Raw genomic sequence first — 24,433 nt, 5'->3', positions numbered from 1 at the left:
AATATATCCATAAAAATATATAGTATTACTTTGCATGGTTTTAAACATTATATCATTTATATATTCATACACACATGCACACACACAGACACACATACACATATATTTCTGCAATAGACTTACCTCTCCAAACTTCTCTCTTGTCAAGTCATGCACACCTCATGATCCAGTACTAAACATTCCCTGTTTAAACCACTATGCCTTTGCTTACATTTCTTTCTAGAATACTGACTGGCATATTTCCAATACTGGCAAATACTGCTTTAAAATCCTGTATTGAGGGACTTACTCTGTAAAGTCTTTCATAACCTCTTCCCCTGAAATAATCTTTCTCTATATCATTTTTTTTACTTTATACAGATTTTGATAGCTTCATGTATCACACTACTATATTTTGTGCTGTGTTTATAAGTTTGTGCCTCCTTTTAGAGTTAAGGATAGAGATCCTGTTTCCTAGCATACTCCAGGATTCCAATAAATGCCTAAACACAATAAGTTTATATCTTTTGGCTTTATAATTCTAAGTTCTGTGAAGAAAATGGTTTGTATTAGAAAATAAAACAGTGTGCTACAGCATGAGGTTATTATACATGTATTTGGCAAACAATATCAGTGGTAGTTTCTTGGAAACTATTTGATGCACATAAACTAGTAAACATTTAGTTAGTGAGAGTCTGAAGGCTTAGAAACTGCTACTGGCAATAAAATTGAAGATGCAGGAAGTTCATGAGAGTGGTATCCTTAGTTGGGTAAGTATATCTGCAACACAACCTTGTTTTCTATGTTCTGAGGTTATGACGCTTTCTCAAGTCTGTAGATCATGTCCCTTTGGAGAATTGTTAGAATGTAGATTTCTTAGGTCCTAACACAGGCACACTGAAAAATGATTTGGGTGATGGGAACCAAGAATTTGCATTTTAAAAGAACTTAAAGTTTTTTCATGCACACTAAAGTCTGAGAATAACTTAATTAGAATATAATGGATTGGAGAGAAATTCTAGATGGTAGGAAAGAACTAGTTGACAGTAGAGACCTTAGAAGGCCTTTCATTAATCAATATAATAAGCAAAATAAGCTGTAAAATGGGAAGGAAAAATAAAAAAACTAAGCCATTTATAAGGATATTTAATGCTAAGCTAACTTAAAACACTTTGGGCCATGCATTTAGCGAAGATTTTTAACTCATGTTTAAGTAATTTCTATTTGAGTCTAGAGTAAATTGAGGAATATACTGTAGTTAAAGGTTAGAAAAAAATAACTTTGGCTTCTATTCTTTTGGAGCTATACACTTACATATATTTATTTATATATTTTTTACTTATATATGTTTGTATTTTTAAATCTTACTTTAAACTGTGTGTCCTAAATAAATCATTTATATATATACTTTTATTGATAGCTGTGCTTGCCTATTTTAGGAAAGAGTACTGTTTCTAAAACCAAAACAAGATTAAGTATAAAACCATACCATTTTTGGTCAACTATGGAAAATCTAGTTGTATGGCCCACACAGAAGATATCACTTTATTCCTACTTATTGTAATGTGCTCTTAGGACATAAGAATAAATAATAAGGCCATAAATGCTAAATTTGGAAATTATTAGGTGGCAGTAGATTTCCCAATTAGTAAAATGGTTCTCATCTTGTATTTTCTAGGTTCCCAGATTGTGATGAGCCATACCCTCGACTTGTGGATCTGAATTTAGCTGGAGATCCTACTGAAGGAGCCCCAGTGGCAGTGCAGAGGGACTATGGTTTTTGGTGTCCCCGAGAGTTGAAAATTGATCCTGATCTTGGTTATTCCTTTTTGCACGTGCGTGATTGTTCACCTCCTTGTCCAAACATGTACTTTAGGAGAGAAGAACTTTCATTTGCTCGCTATTTCATAGGATTGATTTCAATCATTTGCCTCTCTGCCACGTTGTTTACTTTTTTAACTTTTTTGATTGATGTCACAAGATTCCGTTATCCTGAAAGACCTATTATATTTTATGCAGTCTGCTACATGATGGTATCATTAATTTTCTTCATTGGGTTTTTGCTTGAGGACCGAGTAGCCTGCAATGCATCTAACTCAGCACAGTATAAGGCTTCCACAGTGACACAAGGATCTCATAATAAAGCCTGTACCATGCTTTTTATGGTACTCTATTTTTTTACTATGGCTGGCAGCGTTTGGTGGGTAATTCTTACCATCACATGGTTCTTGGCAGCTGTGCCAAAGTGGGGTAGTGAAGCTATTGAGAAGAAAGCATTGCTGTTTCACGCCAGTGCATGGGGCATCCCTGGAACTCTAACTATCATCCTTTTAGCGATGAATAAAATTGAAGGTGACAATATTAGTGGCGTGTGTTTTGTTGGCCTCTACGATGTTGATGCATTAAGATATTTTGTTCTTGCACCCCTCTGCCTGTATGTGGTAGTTGGGGTTTCACTCCTCTTAGCCGGCATTATATCCCTAAACAGAGTTCGAATTGAGATTCCATTAGAAAAGGAGAACCAAGATAAATTGGTGAAGTTTATGATCCGGATTGGTGTTTTCAGCATTCTTTATCTCGTACCACTCTTGGTAGTAATTGGATGCTACTTTTATGAACAAGCTTACCGTGGCATCTGGGAAACAACATGGATACAAGAACGCTGCAGAGAATATCACATTCCATGTCCATATCAGGTAAGGGAAACCTTGTTCTAAATTTCAGAATGTGTAATAGTGAAAAGAAGGCATATTACTATAAAGAGCTTATCTTAGCTGGGTTTTTTAAAAAACTTCATGAACTTTCTACTTGTACATTAAAAGTTTAAAGTGAAGATAATGAACAAATATATTGTAAAAATGTTATACACGTTTTGTAAATATCTTTCTTTTAAAAATGGCTTTTACAAGTCTAAGCTATGGGCTGTTAAGCAACTACTGTTACCGCAAAACAGTTGCTCGTTGATTCTTAGAAATCTGCAGATTTGTGGGGAAGAAGCACTTTAACAACTCGGATAAAAAGGCACTGTCTTTTTGTGGAAATTTTACTGATGTTCAAATAGAAATTAATTGTAACAGTTTTGCAAAAATAATAGAATGCAGTTGTACAAACTATTTTATTTCTAAATTGGTCTTTGTTTTTCTTTTGCATACTGAATGTTTTGTGATTTACCTTTGTGTTTAAAGAGATCAGATAATCATAGAATAGTTGTAGAATCAGAGAGTTCACGTGTAGAAAGAACTTTAGAGATCACTTATTTAGGTTCCCTCTATAATTTAGTGTTAAATATCTGTCTCATTCGAGGCTTAGGAATGTATGGTAACTTACTCTCACACTCGGTTGGGATTTAGTCCTGTAAGAGGAGTGAAACAATGAAAGTAGTTCAGAGGAGTTGATGCTAAGTCTTTAACTCTCATCTTAAAACCTTCTCTGGAACTTATGCCACTAGCTATTATCCTCTCTTCCTTTTAAAGACAGGTTTTCTTGAAAGAATAGTCTCCTATTCATCATGTTCCAGGTTTCCCATTCTCGAAGTACAGCAGCCATCCTTTCATCTACCCCAACCCTTATGTTTCTCTAATACCTTATAAATATCTTTGTTAAACTATTTGTGTATTATAGATAACTTTTACTTGTTTATTTCTCTTACTAGACGGTAAACTCTTTGAAAGCAAGAATTTCTTTTTGATATTTTCATATTTTTGAATGCATATTCTTTAGGTTAATAGATGATAGCATTGAAAATGTGAGTGAACAAATTGAGAAGAAGAGACATTTAAAAAATGGTAACAGTGGTACTAGAGACAAAGAGTGTGTAATTAGCACATAGTCAAAGCTCAAATATTTGATGACTAAGAATGCCAGTACCCTTTTTATTTTATGGTATAAATAGTCCTATACAAAATTACATTTTTATTAGTTTTATTGTATAAGTATTAGCTGCTGGGTTTAAAAAAATATACCAATTCATAATTAAGAGACCAGAAAAAGTGAATACTTGAAACTATTAAATTTCTTAACAGAATTATTTATTAAAAACTCAATATGAATTTTCAGACCTGAATCTAAGGATTGAATTTTGCCTCTAATGAGAAAGAAAGAGATGGTCGAATTACATCATATGCTTCCCCATATAAGTTATCTAGGATTACAAATATATATTAAGGCTATTGAAGAAATTATGTTTGACTATGAAATAATGTTCTAAAAAATACCAAACCTCAAACATGTAAATTAGTAAATTAGAGTAATTGGGATGCTGCTATTTTCAAGACATTCCTAGAATTTTTTTAGCATCTTTAGAACCAGTTTAAGCTACACAGAAAACGTGTGTGTACACGTGCATTCCTTTATATTCATAGGTTAAAAGTGTTTTTTATTTCTAATATACTGAAAAGAATAGAGAATGATATAATAACAATAACATATTATTAAGTTGTAAACTCTGGAGCAAGAATCCTGGCTTCTTATCTTTCATAACTTACTAGATTTATAACCTTAGACCAACGTCACCCCTGTCTGCTTCAGTTCCTCATCTGTAAAAACAAAGAATAGAATCTAATAGTAATAAAATAGTAATAGTATTAAATATAAATAGTAATAGAATCTACCTCCTAGGGTTGTTTTTAGGAGCATACATGCAGACACTTAGAAGAGTGCCTACTATGTAAGTACTCAAATGTTAGCTATGTCATTCATTTTCTTCATTTGTTTTTGCTGCTGTTATTATTTACACACATACACACACATATATGTATATATAAATACAGGTTTTTAAAACCATTCAATATCAGGCTTTAGCAAACACCATATTGGCTTCAGACTTTTCAAAGAAATCATATTACAGATTTGACTGACTTCTTGTATACCCTTCCCCACTCCTGTTCTTCTTATTCCCTACCCATAGCTAACCATCATTCTAAATTTGGAGTATCATTCCCATGAAAGTCTATACAATTACCAATGTATATAAAAAAAAATTTGGTTCACATAATATATAAATGTTATACTATACATGTTTCTATAACTTGATTTTTTAACTTAACATTTAGTTTTTGAGATCCATTTATGTTAATACTTTAGCTCTCATTCATTCTTTAAATGTTTCCATTTAAGGAAGTTTATATTAATATTTTAAATATTTGGAAGTATAGAAAATAACTGACTCCCATGTGCTCACAGCCTAACTATCTTGAAATCTTAACATTACATTGTATATATCTTATCTATAATTAAAGACACAGTACATGAACCCCTCAGTTCCCTTCCATAGTCCCATTCCCTTTCCTTCTCCTTCCCCAGAGGTAGCCCTGCTCATAAATGTGATATTTATCATTCTTCCCAATATTTTTATACTGTGGCTAAATATTTATATATCTATAAAACTGTTTAATTGTGGGATTTGATATCTTCAGCTCATGCTTATTTCAATTTATACTCAGTAGAGTATGAGTTTGATAAGGTCGAACATGTTTTCATATGTTTATTGGCCATTTGGGGTTTCTCACCTGTGATTTGCCTATTTATTACCTTTTTCCATTGCTCTGTTAGATTATTTGCCTTTTGTTGTTGTTGTAGTTTAAATGTTCTTGGTATTAATTCTTTGTCAGTTATTTGTATTGCAAATGTCTTACTCTGCTCTGTAGCTTGTCTTTTAACTTTGTGTTTTCTTTGCCTTTTGTGTTTCAAGAAAACCTTCCCTACCTCTAAAGCCATAAAAGTGGTCTGCCATATTTTTTCTATCAGTTTTTAAATTTTTATTTTTTTGATTCATATCTCTAATCCTTGAAATTTATTTTTGTCTACGAGTAACATAATTATATTTTTTCCATATTAATAAGCAGTATGCTTCTTGCACCATTTATCAAATAAGCCCTTCTGAATTGTGGCACAACCTGTCATGTATAAGTTCCATTTTTAGGCTCTCTCTTTTGTTCCATTTGGTCTATTTGTATAACTTTGTGTTATTTCTACATTTCCCATACTTCAAAATTATTTTAACCATTGTTGGCACTTTTCTATATGAATTTTAGAATCAATTTATCCATGAAAAAACTATTGGGATTTTGATTGAACTTGTTTTTGATTTTAAATGAATCTCAGGAAAATTGCCATTTTTATAATACCGAGTTTTAATATCTTTTTTATATATTCACTCATTTATTCCTATATACCTTAAGTTTTTGTTGCAATTGCAAATGAGGTCTTTTCTCTATTACATTTTTAAGTTGGTTATTGCTGTTGTACAAGAATGCCGTTGATTGATTTTTATATATTGATCCTAGATCGAGCATCCTTGCTAAGCTCTTATTAGTTCTAATTGTGTATGGATTCCCTTCGATATTCTTTGTAGAAAGCCTGTTGTCTGCAAATAAGAACAGCTTTGTCTCTTGCTTTCCAGTTCTTATGTTTTATTTAAGATTTTTGCATTTACAGTAATCCCCCCTTATCTACAGGGATATGTTCTATATATTATGTTTTTTCCTATACATACATACCTGTGATAAAGTTCAATTTATAAATTAGGGACAGTAAGAGATTAATGACAATAACTACTAATAAAATAGAACAATTGTAACAGTTACTCAGCTTTCACTTAAAGGAAGCATGGTATTTCCTGTATACACATAACTTTTCACTTAGGGGAATCCCTTTACGACTTCTCTTTGGCATATCCTAACTGCCAGCATCACTACTCTTGTACTTTGGGGCCATTAAATAAAAAAAGTTACTTGAACACACGCACTGAGATATGGAGACAGTCAATCTGAATAGTTTATTTCTGAAATTTTCTATTTAATATTTTCAGACTGCGGCTGACTGCAGGTAACTGGTACCACAGAAATCGAAACTATGAATAAGGGCAGGGTAGAAGGAGCTACTGTATACTCATGAATGAGGCAGACTGTGATAATTTTTTTTTTTCTGTACTATCCTTATTCACTTTGGGCATCCAGGATATAATAACTTCATGAAGTGAGTTGCCCCCTTCTCTGAAACAGTTTTTGCAATAAATAGGGGCCATCTGCTCTTTGAAAGGGTTGTTATAGCCTCCTATAAAAACTCTCTATCATAGTATCTTTGAAGTAGGGAGAAAGAAGTTGTGGAAGGAAATGCGTTTATTAAACTACCATTTCAATTTCTTCACTAGTAATTGTTTTTTATTCAGGTCTTTCTTCTTAAGGCATTTTTGGTAATTTATATTTTTCTAGAAAATTATTTCACCTTTTCAAATAAATTAGTATAAAGTTTTTATATTTTTTTATTGAAAAATTATTACTGCTTCCTTTTTTGGTTGCTAATGTATGTTTTTTTTCCTCGGTCAATCTTACTAGATGGTTATCTTTTTAATTCCATTATTTTTGTTCTTATTTTCTTCCTACTACTTTTCTTTAGAATTACACTGACCCTTGAACAATGTGGAGGTTAGAGGTGCCAATCCCCACACAGTTATAAATTCCACGTGTAACTTCTGACTCCCTCAAAACTTAGTACAGTTGTCCCCTGATATCTGCAAGGGAATGGTACCAAAATTCTTGTGTGCTCAAGTCCCTTATGTAAAAATAGCATAGCAAGGCATACAGTCAATGGTTGGTTGAATCCATGGATGTGAAACTCAGGGATACAGAGAGCCAACTGTATTTATTGAAAAAAATCTGTACATTAGTGGACCCAGGCAGTTCAAATCTGTGTTGTTCAATGGTCAGCTGTACTTTGTTATTCTAGATTCTTGAAGTTCAATTCATGAAATGTCAATATTTCTAATCTGAAGTGCATTTAATAGTCAAGTAAAGTGCGTAGTGAAGTGCATTTAACCAAAAACTATTATTAACTGGTTACTCATTCAATTTCCCATACTTGGCTCCAAACAATGTTATGGTTTTTTTTGTTTTTGTTTTTGAGAAAATTTTATTCAAGTTGGGGACTTTCTGGCCTTTCTTCCTTTATAGAAAAGTTTTCCCAATCTTGATGGAAGGGGACATTTTTCACACTAACACCTCATAGATTAATACTCCGATACATGCTTTTTTTTTTTAATCCCCTGCAGTATTTTTTCCCCCACAGAATTAGTATAAACCTTTTTCTTCAGCATACTAGTTCAGACGCTGTTCTGGATAATCCAGGTATAATTAAAACTTTTCTCTGTGTACGAATCCCAAGAATTCCCTTGTGACTCTTGCTTTTCATTCTTAAGCAACAGATGTTGAGTTAAAGCTGGATTGTTCAAAAAAGATGAAGTATTGTAAATATGTGCTCTTATTATTTGTATAGACTTCATTGTGGGTAAAATCTGTAATCTTATTTGATACCGACAACCTTATGAAATAGTAAAGCTTCATTCCTGCCACTCCAATGAGAGGAAGTTGTAGCAGAAAGAAATAACATGGCTTTCACAGAGTCACATTAGCTCAGGGTTCAGCAAAGTATAGCCCACTGACAGACTATAGGAGCAAACTAGAGCCCACTGACAGATTGTAGGGCAAGCCACTGGGTGTTTTTGTTTTTGTTTTAATTGTAGTAAAATATCTCCCCAAAACGGTAACACGAAATTTACCAAGTTAACCATTTTTAAGTGTACAATTCTGTGGCATCAAGTACATTCACGTTGTTGTGCAACCAACAACACCATCCACTTCCAGAAACTTTTTCATCTTCCCAAACTGAAACCATACTCATTAATTAATATCTTCCTTTTCCTTCCTGCCTCCCAGCCTTTGGGAACCATCATTCTACTTTGTGTCTCTATGAATTTGACTCTAGGCATTCCTCGGAGATATTGCGAGTTCAGTTCCAGGCTACTGGAATAAAGCAAGTCATACTAATTTGTTTGGTTTCTCTGTGTATATATAAGTTATATTTGTATTATATCGTTGATCTATTGTGTAATAGCATTATAGACAATGTGCATTGTCTAAAAAAACAATGCACATACCTTAATTAAAAAATACTTTATTGCTAAAAAATGTTAACCATCATCTGAGCCTTCAGCTAGTCGCAATCTTTTTACTGGTGGAGGATCTTACCTTCAATTTGTAAAAAATGCATTACTGTGAAGCATAATAAAGCTAAGTGCAGTAAAATGAGGTATGCCTGTATTCTAGGTACCTCATGTAAGTGGAAATGTACAATATTTGTCTTTTGATGTCTTAATATTCTGATAATAGAATTTAAATATTAGTGTTCATTCAAAATTTTACTTAGAAGAATCTTATACAGACTTGTGAATCGAGCACCAGAGATACTAAGTTCCTATTTGAAGTAATATCCACACATAATTGAACAAGATTTGCTATTACTGAGCTTGCCTAAAAGAATACTTAGCAGGCTCTGATGATAATCTCTAATGAGAGTTTTTAAAATGTGTTAAGCAATGATATTATCCTTAGAGTAGCCTCCTAGGTGACTTAGAGAATAATATTTGAATATATTTGCTTAAAATCAGTAAGGTTGCTTTATAGTTATTTCTCATATTACTGAGGCTTTCAGATATTTGTAGTCAGTTTGTGAAGTAGTTGATTACATTGTTTTAAAATACCAGTTTAGTTTAATGCAAATGGCATGTATTTAAGTCCCTAATATGAAGAAAAATTGGCTTGTGTAAAGGATTTTAAAATATTTAAAATAGCATCTTTTTAAATATTTAAAACATTCACTGCATAGATTTTAAAACACTATACCAACTGATTTTAGCAAGAACACTTTTTAAAAATGTATATTAAATAATACTTGAGAAAGTAACATTTAATGCCTAAATCCCGAATTATGAAATAATAGTCCAAGTTGTATATTTTACAGTTTAAAATAAGTAAAGTCTATTCCTAGAATACAGTTCCATCTGATATATTATTTAGCATATTAGTAATTTTCAAGGTACTTGGGGGTTTTTTTCCCTTAAAAAGTAATTTCCTCTTTAGTGCCTTCTAAGAGGCTTAAAGCATTTTATAAGTTACAAGTCTCAAAGATTGTCGATATTTTTATTTTTATTTTATTTTATTTTTTTAGGCGAGGCAACCCTTAGTTGACCTCAAAGATTGCAAGGACCTTGTCAGCTTACAATACCTTATTTTTTATTTTTTACACCTACAGCACCTGGTCTTCCTAGGTGGTCTCCCATCCAAGTACTAACCAGGCCTGACGCTGCTTAGCTTCCAAGATCAGATGAGATCTGGCTTGTTCAGGGTGGTATGGCCGTAGAGGTTGTTGATATTTTTAGAAAAACATTTAAATATAACATCTTGGTTAAAAACATAGGTTTTAAAGTCATACAGCCTGGGTTTATGTCTTGTCTCTAATATTCTAAGCCTCAGTTTTCCCATGTAAAATATAGGAAATAATATATTACATATGGTAATATCTACCTTATAGGTGGCTATGAAGATTAAATGAGATAATAAATTTAAACCTTTTACTAGAGTGCCTTGCACAAAGGAAAATTTCAGTATTGAATGTTGTTGCTACAAGTACATATTTGAAGTTTGAAAAAGGATTATCCCTATGTTCTGTACTAGAATCATAATTTTTTTTAAACATTGATTTTCAAAAGAGCACATTTCCTAAAGTGCTCCTTTATTTCTTTCATCTCTTTCATCCATCTAATTCACTGCTCTGTGTCCTAAGGAATGTTCACATTAGAACCTGTGTTTCAATAAGAGAAACCTCTGTTACCACTGTACAAACATCTTAGCTTAGACTATCAAATTCACCTTAGAATCATTTGTAGAATTCTAAAAACTATTTTTATAAAAAACAAAAAATTATTTGTATTCTTTCAGCCACACAAAGCAACCTATCTGTTGTTTATCTAGTCTTGATTCAGAAAAACACAAAAACAGTAAATGTCAAATCTAACTTATGATTTTAACTTCATTTTCTGATGAGTGCTTCTCTTTACCAGGCAATTCCAAAAGGAATCAGCATTGTTTATGAAAGGACCATGAGGGAAATGGGTATGTTTTATATTTCCAACATTAGCGATAGTGAATATTCTGTATAAATATATAGTACTACTAATCTTTTTTTCCTGCTACTAATATTTAAAGGGGAAAAAATCCTGCTTGTGACTTCTTAGCTCCAAATTAATTTTTTCTCAGAATTGTTTAGTGTCTATAATAGAGAAAAAGAGTAAGAATTCCCTGAAAAAATATTCTAACTCTCTTGTAGGAAAACATTATATTATAGAAATACAGAATATTAAAAAAATTTATAGGAAACAATACTATTATGTACAGGTTATAAAATGCTATCAAATAGCACTTTTGGATAAATATATTAAAATATAACAAGTTATTGTTATTTTGGCCTCTGTTAAACAGAATAACCTAAGCCATGAGTTCAATTTAAGTCTTAATTATAGATATATCTGGTGTGCAAATGGTTTACACATTTTAGGAAAAAATCCAATGTATTTGCCATGATCTGTGGCAGGGCACAGTAAACTAAAAGGTCAGAGAGTAAATATTTCAGGTTTTCAGCTGCCACATGGTTTTTATTGCAACTACTCAACTCTGCTGATGTAACATAAAAGCATACATAGACAATATGTAAGCAGATGCAATTGTCCCAATAATGCTTTATTTACAAAAACAGTTGTGGCAAATTTGGTCTGCAGGCTGTAGTTTGCCAACCTCTGATCTACAGCAAGCATCATTCTAGATCACTTTTGGAAATTCATAACAGCAGTTGGTGGCCTGTGGCATTTTTCTGTCCTGTGTAAATTGTCACTGTTTCATTCTCATTACTACTTTTAAGGATTATCATTTTATTGCATCTATTGCATAATGGTATTGAAATAATCAATACAGTCTAGTACTATTATATCACTACAATAAATACATAAAAATAAATTTTAACTGGGTGGCGAACACACAAGCAGTATACAGATGATGTATTATTGAGTTATATACTTGAAACCTATATGATTTTATACCAGTGTCATCCCAATTTTAATTAAAAAAACACCAAAAATGAGAAAAGAACTGAAAAATAAAATAAATTTTAGTATATCGCTATAATAAAGACATGCCAATAAATGTTACTTCCAGTAGTCTTTGAAATCATCACATCAGCTTAAGGAAATAATTTCAGTAGTTTATGGGAAGAGTAAAATAGAAGCAACTTAATGTAATAATCACAGAAGCTTCCAGTTATTAAGTATTTACTGTGTGCCAGGTCTTGTACTCAGAAAATTTATATACGTTATCTCATTTAATTTTCACAATAGCCCAGTAAGTTAGATTGCACTCAATTTTACAAATAAGGAAACTGAGTCTCATAATTATATAATCTATCCAAATTTATACAATAAGTGATAGAGAGCTGGGATATGAATTGTCTTCTGAATCCAAAGCCTACAGTCTTACTATCACTTTACACCTCTTCTTATGCAAAAAACACTGGTATGAGTATTTGGGATATCTAGTTTGGCTGTATCTTGGCTGTATCTAGTTTTCTGTCTTTAGTCACTCAATTTATAATTTATCTCTAAAATTAGGGATTGGTTTGAATAATCTCTAAGGTTCTTAGGTCTAATATCAAATGACTCTATAAACTTTTCTCCCATAAACCAAAGTTTATTTTTTCTCTTCCTTTATAAAACTCATTTACAAACACAACAGCCGTTTATTAAATATCTACCATTCTGGCATATTGACGGTTGCTGAGGATAGAAGAGTGAATAAGATACAGCTCCTATTCTGAAGAAGTTAATAGTCCAATTAGAGAAGGTAAATATGGAAATCAGATAATTCTCTGGCTAAAGTACAAATATAAGTTTTTACTCTTGTTCTTTTAAAAAATATGAAGAAACCTAGTGAAAATACCTTAAAGAATATGACTTTGATTATACTATGGCTAAATATATAAAGTTGTTTAGTATGCAAAGGTTAACATAGAAGAGTAAGAGTACATTTTTCTAGCACTTCCAATGAAAATTCTTCAAAGCCAAGATAAAGTTTGTCATTTTATAATTTAGTAGGAAGACTTTCCTGATATTCTAAAGTTTAAAAGTGACCAGATAATCATTTTAACAATTTCCTAGATAGATGTTTTATTATCTTTAACCTCTAAAATACAGCACTTTAATCTCAAAGGGTAACTATGGGAAAATAAAAATAAGTGATGTCTTAACACCAAATACAGCATTTCATGCAAGTGTGTGTTCCTATATGAATATTGTAGTATATTTTGCATATCTGATGGAAAGAGAATGGTGGTGATAATTCTGAAGCCCAAATCCTTGCTGCATACAGTGCTATTTTTTTCAGAAGGATGTGTGTCTAGAGGAGTTCCTCATGCCTTTTAACAAGAGGCCAAATTGCCTGCTTTATACATTTTTTGTCCTAGGCCTACTTCTGGTCTTGGCCCTATCTGAGGCTTACTTCTTGCACTGTAGTTGGAAAAAGTGAGTAATGATCTGAAAATGATAACTCTTCTCCCTAAGGCCTAAAGCTGAGCCTTCATAAGCCACTATTCCATGCCTCCTTTCTCCTAGGCCCCTCCATAATTCTAGTAGCCCTTCCAATGGAATGACACATTAGCAAGGGAAAAAAGAGAAAAAGGATTAAGAGTTTTCACCCAGTCCTTTTTAGTTCTTTTTCTCCTCTTACAAAATGTCCATCTGTTGATACAGTGGCTTATTTTTCCTTTCTCAGGACTCCATTTTGTTCTTGGCCCAATCCACACACTTTTCTGTCAGAGATGGAACCAGTAGGTGACACTTGAGCTCCTTCAGATAATAGAGAGTGCCATAAACAGATACCACTTTTCCTAAAAATAACTAACTTTTCAGATTAGCTGGCTTGCTAGGTTGGAGAATACTTCCCAGGATCTCTATAAAATAAGCTGATGGCCAATGCATGTGGGATGCTTGGGCTAGATGGCTGTTTTCTGGAGTACTTGCATACTTTTCTCTCTTACCAGTATTTATGTTTTAACAGTGTTCATTATGTCTATTCTAAATTTATTGTGTTCATTCTAAAACCTCTTTATGTCAGTGGTATGTGTTACTTAAATATAGAATTGAATTAAATTTTTGGTAAACCAGTGAAGGTTGGAAAGGAAAGCACTGTTATCATGAAAACTTAAATTAATTGCTTTGGAAAGATTCAAGTCATGTTTTTGTTTTGTTTTGTTTTTTAAATTATTATTAAAGTTAGTATGAGCAAGATATATTGTCAGAGATTTGGTTGAGGAGATTGTAAAAATCTAGGGTTTTGCACTTAGATTGCTATACAAGTATGTGAGTTCTCTGTTCACTTTAAATACATAGAAACTAGAAATCATGGGTGATGAATAAACTTTTGTAGCATGTAAGAAAAAACTGAAATACTAATTGGCAGACCAGCAATGAACTTTTAATTGATGATTAACTTGTAATTGAAAATAAATATGTTCTTTTTTGGGGAGGTGACTTTTCTGCTTTCCCTGACTTTTTTTTTTTTAATTTTAATTTTTTACTACTAATCTGCCTAATCATGTCAAATATGAAATCTTCCATTTACTTCCTTCGGTGAATACAAATATTCTGTCAGCGACTTTATAAACTGTGTAAGGTCATTGAGTTCATTAATATTTTATAAGTTTGCTGAAGAAAGAGCTAAGAAGTTTGTTTCAAAGTAGAACATTAGGAAGATAACACATTCAAGTTCCATTCTGATGATATAACTTCTGACAATATGTCTGAATAGGAACATCAACAATTAAAGTGTGAACCAACACAATCTGGAAAGAACATACTGTATGAGATGTCACAGATACTACATGATTTAGGGGAGATCTCCAGAGTCTCCGCTTCAGAAATAATTATAAACTGGAACCAACACAATAAGGACCTTGGACTGGTCACGTCAGGGCTGCCAGGCAGATGGGAGGAGAAAGGTCACCTAAATGTGATTGCTTTTGGTGGAAACTGAGACTTGAGCCAGTTGGAAGTTAAGAAAGGTAGCCAGGAACTCCATTGCAAGCCTAAATCATCAAGGTCAGAGGCTGAAGTGTTTATAGGTTAGTTGTACCTCCTGGCAATCAGCAGAAGCAAATTTTTTCTGCAGGATTCCCACTGATTGCTTAACCAAATAGCTCACAATATAATGCTACAAAACACATGAGAAAAAAAGCCACTATGACAGTCATTGGAAATAACAATATCAAACTTAGAACTGCAGACACTGAAATTGTCAGATACTGAATAATAGAATAGAAAAGTATGTAATGTTTGTAGAAAAAACAAATACAGTCACAAAGACTACCAATCTACAAGAAATTACTTGGAATAAAATAACATTTAAAAAATTAAATATCTAGAAACACAATTTTAGATGTAGAATAGAAACTCGAATTTTGAGATATAAAAGTTTATTCTGCTGTTTGAAGAGAAATTTAATGAACTACTATATGTAGATAAAAATAAAATTTTCCAGGATGCAGCAAGAGAGACAAGGAAAATATGAAGGTGATGTAGGAGGAATAGAGAACAGGATGAGAAGGCCTAATAGTATAATTAGCATACCAGGAGGGAGTTCCAGGATTAGGGAATTGAGAGAATGTAGGAGAGACAATATTTAAAGAGATAGTGGCTGCAAATTTTCCAGAACTGTTGGATACCAGAATCTGTAGATCGGGGAGGTGCTATAGCCTCCTAACAGGATAAATAAAAAGAAATCTACCTTTGGTGAAACTGGAGAACACTCAAGACAAAAATCTTGAAAAAAAGGACAGATCACCTAAAAAAGACCAACAACGACAGAGTCCTCAACAACAGCAATTAAAGCCAGAAGGCACTATAATATTATCTTAAAAATACTGAGAGAAAAAAAACTTTCCAAACAAGAGGTTGTACCTTGTGAAACTATTGTGGTAGACATGGAGATGCACTGCCAGATCTTCAAAGACTTGCTGCTCAGCTGCGGGGGGTGTGATCCTCAGACATCCTTCCCTACTTATCTGAGGTTGTGCCTTTCATGGGACTGACTGCCTGCAACCAGCGATTCTTAGGTGGGCTAAGAAGGCCTGGCCATTGGCCTAACATGAGACCCTCTAAAGGTCTTTATTTGCTTCAGAGTTCCCTACCAGTTTGGCAGGGGCTTTTCTGAATGGATCACAAGTCATCTTCCTCCTCTACCCAAGCCTGCTTCCACTCTCTTTCCTTCACAGATACTGTTTCCTAATAAACATCTTGCACCCAAAACTTCATTTCTGCATCTTCTGGAGAACTCAGCCTATTCTCAAGCACATGAATGAAATAAGTCCTTTTACATAAAAACATTATCACCAAGAGATTTGTACTAAAGGAACTTATAAAGGTGCTATTTTAAGAGGAATTGAAATGATCTCTGAAGGAAAGGAGATACAAGAAGAAATAATGAGGAAATAGTTGTAAACATGTATATAAAGCTAAACAAATATTTTATAAAATACTACTAATAATGTAATTCATGAGTTTAAAAAAATACAACTACTATCCAGTAAAAAATTAAAGGGGGGGATGCAAAATGTATAAATAGACCAGAATCGGTTTAATGCTAGAATCAATGAGTTTGATTAGTTCCATATAAATTTTTAGGATTTTTTTAATTTCTTTTTTCATAAGTTGTTTTGAGAAATAAAAGTTCACATCAGAGTGATGATCATTTTTTCCCTCAGGTATAATTTGGATGAAAGTTCAAGATGTTATCCTTTGCTTAATCAACTGTAACTTCTGAAGGAGTGAAATTTTCTATTTCATAATGCTATTAAAGCAAAGGAATTATAGAATAGAATTGAGATAAGTATCATTTCTGTTTTCATTTTAAGTTCTTGAGTGAATTTTGGCTTTAAGCCTTTTCTTTTTTCATTTGTGAGTTTTCTATAAGGTTAATTAAATAATAGGCACAGAATATCCAGGTGTTATGTTAAATCTATGTGATGATATTCTGTGTTTATTTCATTGAGCATTATGCTCTGTATCAACCAATTACTTACTAACCAAACAAGCTCTGTTTTATTTCCTGTCGGTTTGTTTATAAAGCCATTTTCTCATATCTGCCTATCTAGTCTCTTACTTGGGAAATTGTGTGTTCCTTAAATAATGGGGTAAAAATTTGTTCTTCAGTCTTTAAAAAAATTAACCTAAGAGTCGACATCACCCAGGTTTTATAGCAGTCTTTGGTAAAGTTATTTAGGATCTAAATTGTTTAACTTTTCTCATTGCCATTAACCAGTCTCGAATTAATTAATTAATTGATTGATTAATTAATTCAAGACTGGTTAATGGCATTGAGAAAATTAATTAATTTGGCTAGGCAACCCTCGGTTGACCTCACACATTACAAGGACCTTATCAGCTACAATCCCTTATTTTTTATTTTTTTTACACCTACAGCACCTGGTCTTCCTAGGTGGTCTCCCATCCAAGTACTAACCAGGCCCAACCTTGCTTAGCTCCTGATCAGACGGAATCGGGCTTGTTCAGAGTGGCATGGCCATAGAATTTGGAAGAGAGCATTTTTCTAAGAAGTTAGTCTCTATGTTTGGAAAAGAAAATGAGATTATTTGCAAAATATTTGAAATGTGGAGTTTGTAGTTTTACGATTTCCTCTAACAATTGAAGGAAAGCTTGGGAATCGAAATCTCAGCTTCCTATATTTATTTTTCACATGGTTGCAAATAAATTGGTGGGCCAATGATAGGAGAAGATAAAGTTTAGAGAGTAAAAGAAAGATATGGAGATATAGATATAGTTAAAGGAGTCAACTATATCTAAAGAAGTGAGTTACTTGCTAACTATTTACCCTATCTAGTGCTGCTTTAATTTCAAAACTATTGCCTCCCTGGAAAGAACAAAGTATATTGTAATTGTAGGAGCCTTGTTTTCTTTTTGTCCTTTCTTTAAAAGGTATTATAAATGTTTCTGACCTAGAGGTATGTATAAAGAATAATACTGTACATTGAACACCAGTAGATCTACCACTCATTGAATAAAGAAAACACTAATAAAACACCAGGTCCCCCTGTGTGATCCAGTTACCTTTCTAAACTATCATCCAGTGTTTTTGTGTATTTATTTACATATTTACTCATATGTTTTTCTTAACTAATATGTAATATTAGTTTAAGTATTTTAAACTTTATAGTGTCAAAGCTGTATGTATTTTTACAGCTTGCTTTTGTCATTTGTGATGTTTGTTTATGATAATGTATGCATGTTTATCTGTTTCCTCTGCTATTCAACGTGCTATTGTATGAATATATCATGTTCGTTTATTTGTGTTACTCTTAATGGATATTTAGGTTGTACCTTGTTTTTCCCCTATTATAAATAATGCTACTATGATTATTTTTATTCATCCATGTGAGTTTCTCTATAATATATACCTAAAAATGGAATTGTTGAATCATAAAATATGTAAATCTCAACTTTACTAGATGTTGCCAAAGTGCTTTCCAAAGTTGTTGAAGCAATTTAGAACTCCATATGAGAGTACAGAGGGTTTTCATTGTTCTCCATCCTCACCATCCTTGGTGTCATCAGGCTTTTTAATTTTTGCCAGTCTTATTGGCAATCCTCATTACTATTTTAATTTGTATTTCCTTGATCACTTGTGAGATTGAACTTCTTTTTCCTATGTTTATTAGCTATTTAGATTTCCTCTTCAGTGAATTGCTTGTTTATTGCTTGTTTATATACACACACAAATGTACACACATGTATTCTTTGTCAGTTTTATGCATTAAGATATCTAGCTTGGCTTTTCACTTTTGTGATTGTGTCCTTTGATGAGCAGAAGTTTAAAACTTTATGTATTAATTTATCCATCTTTTTATTTTATTTTTAAAAATTGTATCTTATTTAAGAAATCTACCCCAAGGTCGTAAAAAAGATTCTCCTTCTGCAGTTTAAAAGTTCTGCTTTGGATTTTTAATCTATAGAATTTGTTTTCATATTTAGTTAGCACCATTTGGCAAGTAGTCCATCCTTTATCCACTAATCAATAATGCTGCCTCTGTCATATATCAAGTTTTCTTATGTGAAACTTATTTTATTATTCTTCTTCATGGTCTGTTTTCTATCCTTGGTTAATCTATCATTGTCTTATTTACTACATTACAATAGGTCTTTATATCTGCTAAGGCAAGTAGGTGGCTTTTCAAAGCAGAATAAAAGTAAAGGCAAATAAAGCAGTGTAGTGTAATAAGTGCAAAAACAATTGGAATTAGAAGACCTCCACTCTAGAACTGTTGTCCCTTATCAACATGACAGAGTCTGCATGAGCCTGATCAATAGTTTATTTTTATGTGGGCTTTAGATGACCACAGGTTCAATATAAGCTAACACTTTGCAATCTATTTTTTAAAATGAAAGCACACCTAATACAGTATGTGTCTTCATCAGTAATGTATAGATTCTGCATGATAGGGAAAGAAGCCAAGGGCTCTGCCAACTTGATTCAAAGCCAAGGTCTCAGAAACAAGAATTAAATTTAGGACACCATGATAGCCATAAATATGTCCTTTGTGGTTTTCTTTTTTTGCAATGCTTTCTTCCCCTTTAGAATGAATATATATTTTTTTCTGTTTAATTAAAAAGAATTTTAGCCCCAGGGTCTTTGGCAGATTATGGATCTAAATTGGAAAAAGAAAGCATGGGAAAATATTTTCCATATTGTGATTGAATAAAGTCATATTGCAAAATTCTGTTGACTAAGATTAGAGTGGTGTTAGTGGAGATCAGATATTCAGAAGATAGTGAATGAATACTGTTTACAGCTAGCCAGGCTGTTGTAGAAAAAGGACAGTAATGAAGATATAGGGCTTGCAGGGAATGCTGATTGTCTCCCTTCTCTGGGATTCCCTTCAGTTGCCAGTAAATAGATCAAAGAAATATATCAGGTGAGTTTTTTCAATTGGTAAGGTGATATATTTTAACATTGACAGGAATATAGTGTTTCTAAAGGACAATTATAGAAGAGGATATTTTAAAGTTTCTCATTTGTCCATTTTAATTACATGAGGAACTGAGATATTTAGTGGGTTTTTTCTCAAAAAATCTATAGAGCTATTTTAAAATAAAAACTAAACAGTGTATTCCTGTCCTTTATTTAAATATTTTTCCTCTAGCGGGCTTTGCCTTTCTAGCTAGTACATGTCCTGTTTTACATACTAACTGCCTGAATTTTTTTGTCTTCCCCTTGTGATTTATAACTAGATGATAATGCATTCTCCTTCCTCTTTCTTTTTCCTTATTTATAGAGGAAAACTTTCCTCACAGCAATAGCTTGACCATTCTTCCTCAGTGTCTTGGCCCTCTTTGCCTACGGCACATTCATGAAACAGACATTGCTTGAATTGCTTTTTCACTGTATCTCTACCATGAGCAGGTACTGAGTTGTTGTCTTTGGAATTTTGGCTTTAACCAGAACCTTATTATACAAAATGTTTCATGTTCCATCTCTCTGTCCTCCAATTCTCCTTTGTACTGTCTTGCCTAATTGAAGGTTTTGTTTGTCACTATTATTACTGATTTTGTTTTGAGCACTCCTCCCCTTTAATTCAAGTATTTTTGTTATGTAGGTAGTATTTTTAATTTATGAAAGGCAGTACAATGCAGTTTAAAACACTGTAGAAGTAACAAGATATGGTTTCTCACCTCGGCTCTCTCTTTCCCCGTCCCCCTTTTTGAGGTAATCTTATATAGTTCCATGTTTTAGACTATATAGCCCAACTTTGTTTTTGAGTTCCAGATATATGCCTATTTACATGACATTTGCATTGGAAGTCTAGAAGGTATTGCCAACTTAACATGTGTAAACAGAACTCTTAATTTTTCTCCTTAAACACTCTTCCTACATCCTGTCCCCAGTTCTTCCCCATTTGGTAAATGGTATCATCATTCACAACTTGCTCAGACCAAATTTGGAGCCATCTTTGAGCCTTCTTTCTCACGTACCTCATCATACACAATCCATCAACTTCTCACCATCTTCATTTCTACCTTAGTTGAATACTTCAACTAAGCTGATACTTCCACAATGGCCTTCCAATTCATCTGCTTGCTTCTATTCTTGTTCCTTTACAGTTTATTTCCAACATAGTAGCCAGGGTGATCTTTTTAAAAATAACATCATGTTACTCCTTCAAACAAAACCCTTTAATGGCTCCCCATTACTCTTAGAAAAAAATTTGTAACCCTTACAGTTACCTGCAGGGCCATATATAATTTGGCCCCTGCCTACTTTTTTGACTTACCGTTCTCTTCCTTGTGTGCTCAGCTCTAGCCACAATGGTCTCCTCGTTACTGTTTTTCAGAGCTAACAGTTGTTATTGCTGTTCCTTCTTGTTGAAATACTTTTGCTGCAGAATATACTTCAAACCCCTCCTTAAATGTCATGTCCTTACAGAGGCCTTTTCTGACTACTTTCTGCCTACTAGATGGATAGTGCATCTAAAATACATGCCCTGTCCACCACACTACACCCCAAATGCTGTTACCTAACTTGGCTTTAGTTCTGAGTTTATTACTACCAGAAATTATTTCCTTGTTTATCGACAATATTCTTTCTACCCTTCCCTTTCTCTTCCCTGCCTCTAGAAGGTAAGCTCAAAAAGTCATTCACTGGTATAGCTCTTGTATCAGGACGTAGTAGGCACTAAGTATTTAAGTGACTGAATTAATCAGCTTTGTGACCTTGAGCAAATTATTTCCCCAGACTTTGATTGCACATATGTAAATAAAGAGGTTAAACTGTATAAGACCTCTGAAGAAGGGTATTTTAGACTACAGATGGTCAGTCATTTGAAAGTATCCCCAAAGTCATTAAGTTCAAGCCTCTTATAAGTGATTTGATGGTCAAATTGCTTCTTTTCACATCACACAATACTTCTAATTCTGTGCTCAACTCTATTTAAATCTCCGTCTATACTTTGATTACAATTTTATTAGTTTTAATTTTGGGTTCTTGTTCTCTTCCTCTTCATTAGGCCACATTACGTAAGTTTATATAAGCTGTATCTTTACATTTACAAGTAATTGTTTTTCTTCAATTAGTCATTGTTTCATTACCATTTATTGCATATAAGCAGATGTGATTTAAAGCATGATTCTCACAGTCACATTCTTTCCCTTGCCTCCCTCTGCTTTTCCAGGAACTCATGTATACTTTAACTGGTATGATAGATTTTTAAATCATAGAAAAGGAAAATAACTCTTAGAGCAAAGGTATCCATAATAAAAACAAGTCTCTAATTCCCTTAGAAAAATTTTGAAGATTAATAGGCTATTAGGATAAACCTTAGAATTTAACTACATATTCCAACCCCTTAATTTTCATATGGGGAAATTTAAGTGTATAGCAGCATAGGAGACACTGGGATGAACAAAGATAAACAGTTCCTTACTTCAAGACTTCTTAGAGCCTTTAATATACAAATGTGTATGTGAATTTCCAAAGAAAATTATATGATATCCAAATTTTATGTTACCACAGACTATTTTATGAATTACCTTTTAGTCTGGGACAGTAGTGCTTCATGCACCATATGTTTGAGCATTTATTAGTTGTCTAGCACTGTTCTAACTTTACATGTTTCAATACATTTTATATACTACATATATTTGTTCTTAGTATTACGTGAAAATCTGTCATTAAGAAGTAATGTGCCGTAACAGAGAATATAAGGAAGTCACAAGATAGTGTGTGTTATGTAAATGGGCATTGATTCATTTATAGTTCATCATCATATTTTCTAATTCATCATTAATTCATCATTATAGCTAGTGTTAGATACTTATGATATTCACTGTATACTATATATTAAATATCAATATAATTTTTGATAATTTCTTAGAGCATTTCATTTGTAGAACATTTATTGGTAGATATTGATATCTACCATAATCCATTTACACTGTATCATGTGAGCTTTTGGTATTCCATTAATTTTCTTGATTAAATATGTTTTGTAAATGTTGATTACATAGTTTTCTCCACTTTTAAATATTTCAAAATATCAGGATAAAATTAATATAAAACATGCTCAGAGGAAAAACATGCCTCCCCATCAATAAAATCACATTTACATTTTTCTGTATATTTTTCTAACATTTTAGTAGCTACTCTTTGGAGACATGCTCCCCTGGCTTTCCTGCTCCAGCCAGTGAACCATACTTGTTGCCCTCGTGAGGTCTCCTTCCTTGAATTGGGCTAGCCCTGTGACTTCTTTTTATTTATTTATTTGTTATTAATTTAATTTTTATTATGATGACATTGGTTAAAGAAATCCAGTAAGTTTCAGGTATACAATTCAACAGTAAGGACTTCTTTTGATTACTAGAACTAGCAGAAGTGATTAGGCATGACCCAAGGCTAAGTCTTAAGAAGTCTTGTGGCTTTCGTAGCTTTTGCCAAGTTATCTTAGAATGCTTGGTCTGTGAGCAGCCAGTCTGATAACAAGTCTGACTGCTCTGAAACCACAAGATGTGTGGAATCCCATCAGTCATCAGATGTATGGAAAGGCTGCATGAAGGGAAAGAGGGAAGGACAAAGGGAAAGAGATCCCCAGCCAGCTTCCACCTTTTCCAGCAGTCCTAGCTGAGATGCAAGACATTTGAGTGAAGAAGCCATCTTATATGTATGTCCAGCTCTGTCTGATCTGATTTTCAATGTCTCTAGCCCTAGCTGTCATCTGACTGCAGTTACATGTGAAAACTCAAGGTAGAGTCACTCAGCTGAGCCCAGTCAACTTACAGAACTGTCAGATAATAAGAAATTCTTGTTTTAAGCCATTAAGTTTTGCTGTGGTTTCTTATACAGAAGTAGGTAACCAGAAAATGCATAATGGTGTGCAACAAAACACACTAAAAATTATATATAAATAATGTTATAAATATTATATATAATTTTAAAATATAAATGTGATTACATTTGACACATTAGTCTACACCTAGGAGTGAACTAGATGTACTGGCTCACATAGGCTCACTAGAGACAATTGTGCGTATCTCTTCGTGACTTCACATTTAGTGATATCACATTGGTACTTGAAAGTAGCCATGGTTAGTATATTTACACCACAAAAATTGGCAGATGCTGTAAACCAGGGCTCCCTTCCATCCAGAAAACCATCTGTTAAACATGTACTAGCACACCATTGACTATATCTTCCTTTTTTCACTTTATATTATCATTTTTGAATGCCTGCTTATTTGGTTATTTAGAAGTACCATAATTTATTTAGACATCCCTATTATTGACCTATTATTTCTTTAGGCTATATTTCTTAAAATAGAATTTCTGGATCAAATGGTATACACTGTAAAATTTTTCATAAGTATTACAAGATTGTATACCAGAAAGATTATACCAGTTTCTATTTCACTCCCAACAGTGAGGGTGTTTTCTCATACTCTGCCCAGCTCTTATTTTTATATTTGGAATTTTAATACTTAAAAAATTCTATTTTTTATTAAAATTTTTATATAGATAAT

General features: G+C 32.8%; 1 protein-coding gene and 2 pseudogenes across 2 annotated transcripts in view; 1 reads left to right on the top strand and 2 right to left on the bottom strand.

Moving 5' to 3' along the window:
- The window catches only part of FZD3 (frizzled class receptor 3), a 72,254-nt gene that overhangs the window by 23,970 nt on the left and 23,851 nt on the right, over positions 1 to 24,433 (top strand). For both annotated transcript variants that reach the window (XM_039875883.1, XM_039875884.1), the window contains one exon: positions 1,658 to 2,675. In XM_039875883.1, the coding sequence (XP_039731817.1) occupies positions 1,658 to 2,675 (1,018 nt within the window). The remainder of the gene's footprint in view (positions 1 to 1,657; positions 2,676 to 24,433) is intronic.
- On the bottom strand, positions 10,057 to 10,175 carry LOC120613538 (uncharacterized; annotated as a pseudogene).
- Positions 17,324 to 17,440, bottom strand: LOC120613619 (uncharacterized; annotated as a pseudogene).

Source organism: Pteropus medius, unplaced genomic scaffold, assembly GCF_902729225.1.
Source record: "Pteropus medius unplaced genomic scaffold, Ma_sr-lr_union100, whole genome shotgun sequence".
Classification (NCBI taxonomy): Eukaryota; Metazoa; Chordata; class Mammalia; order Chiroptera; family Pteropodidae; genus Pteropus; species Pteropus medius.
This window is presented reverse-complemented; position numbering and strand designations above follow the sequence as displayed.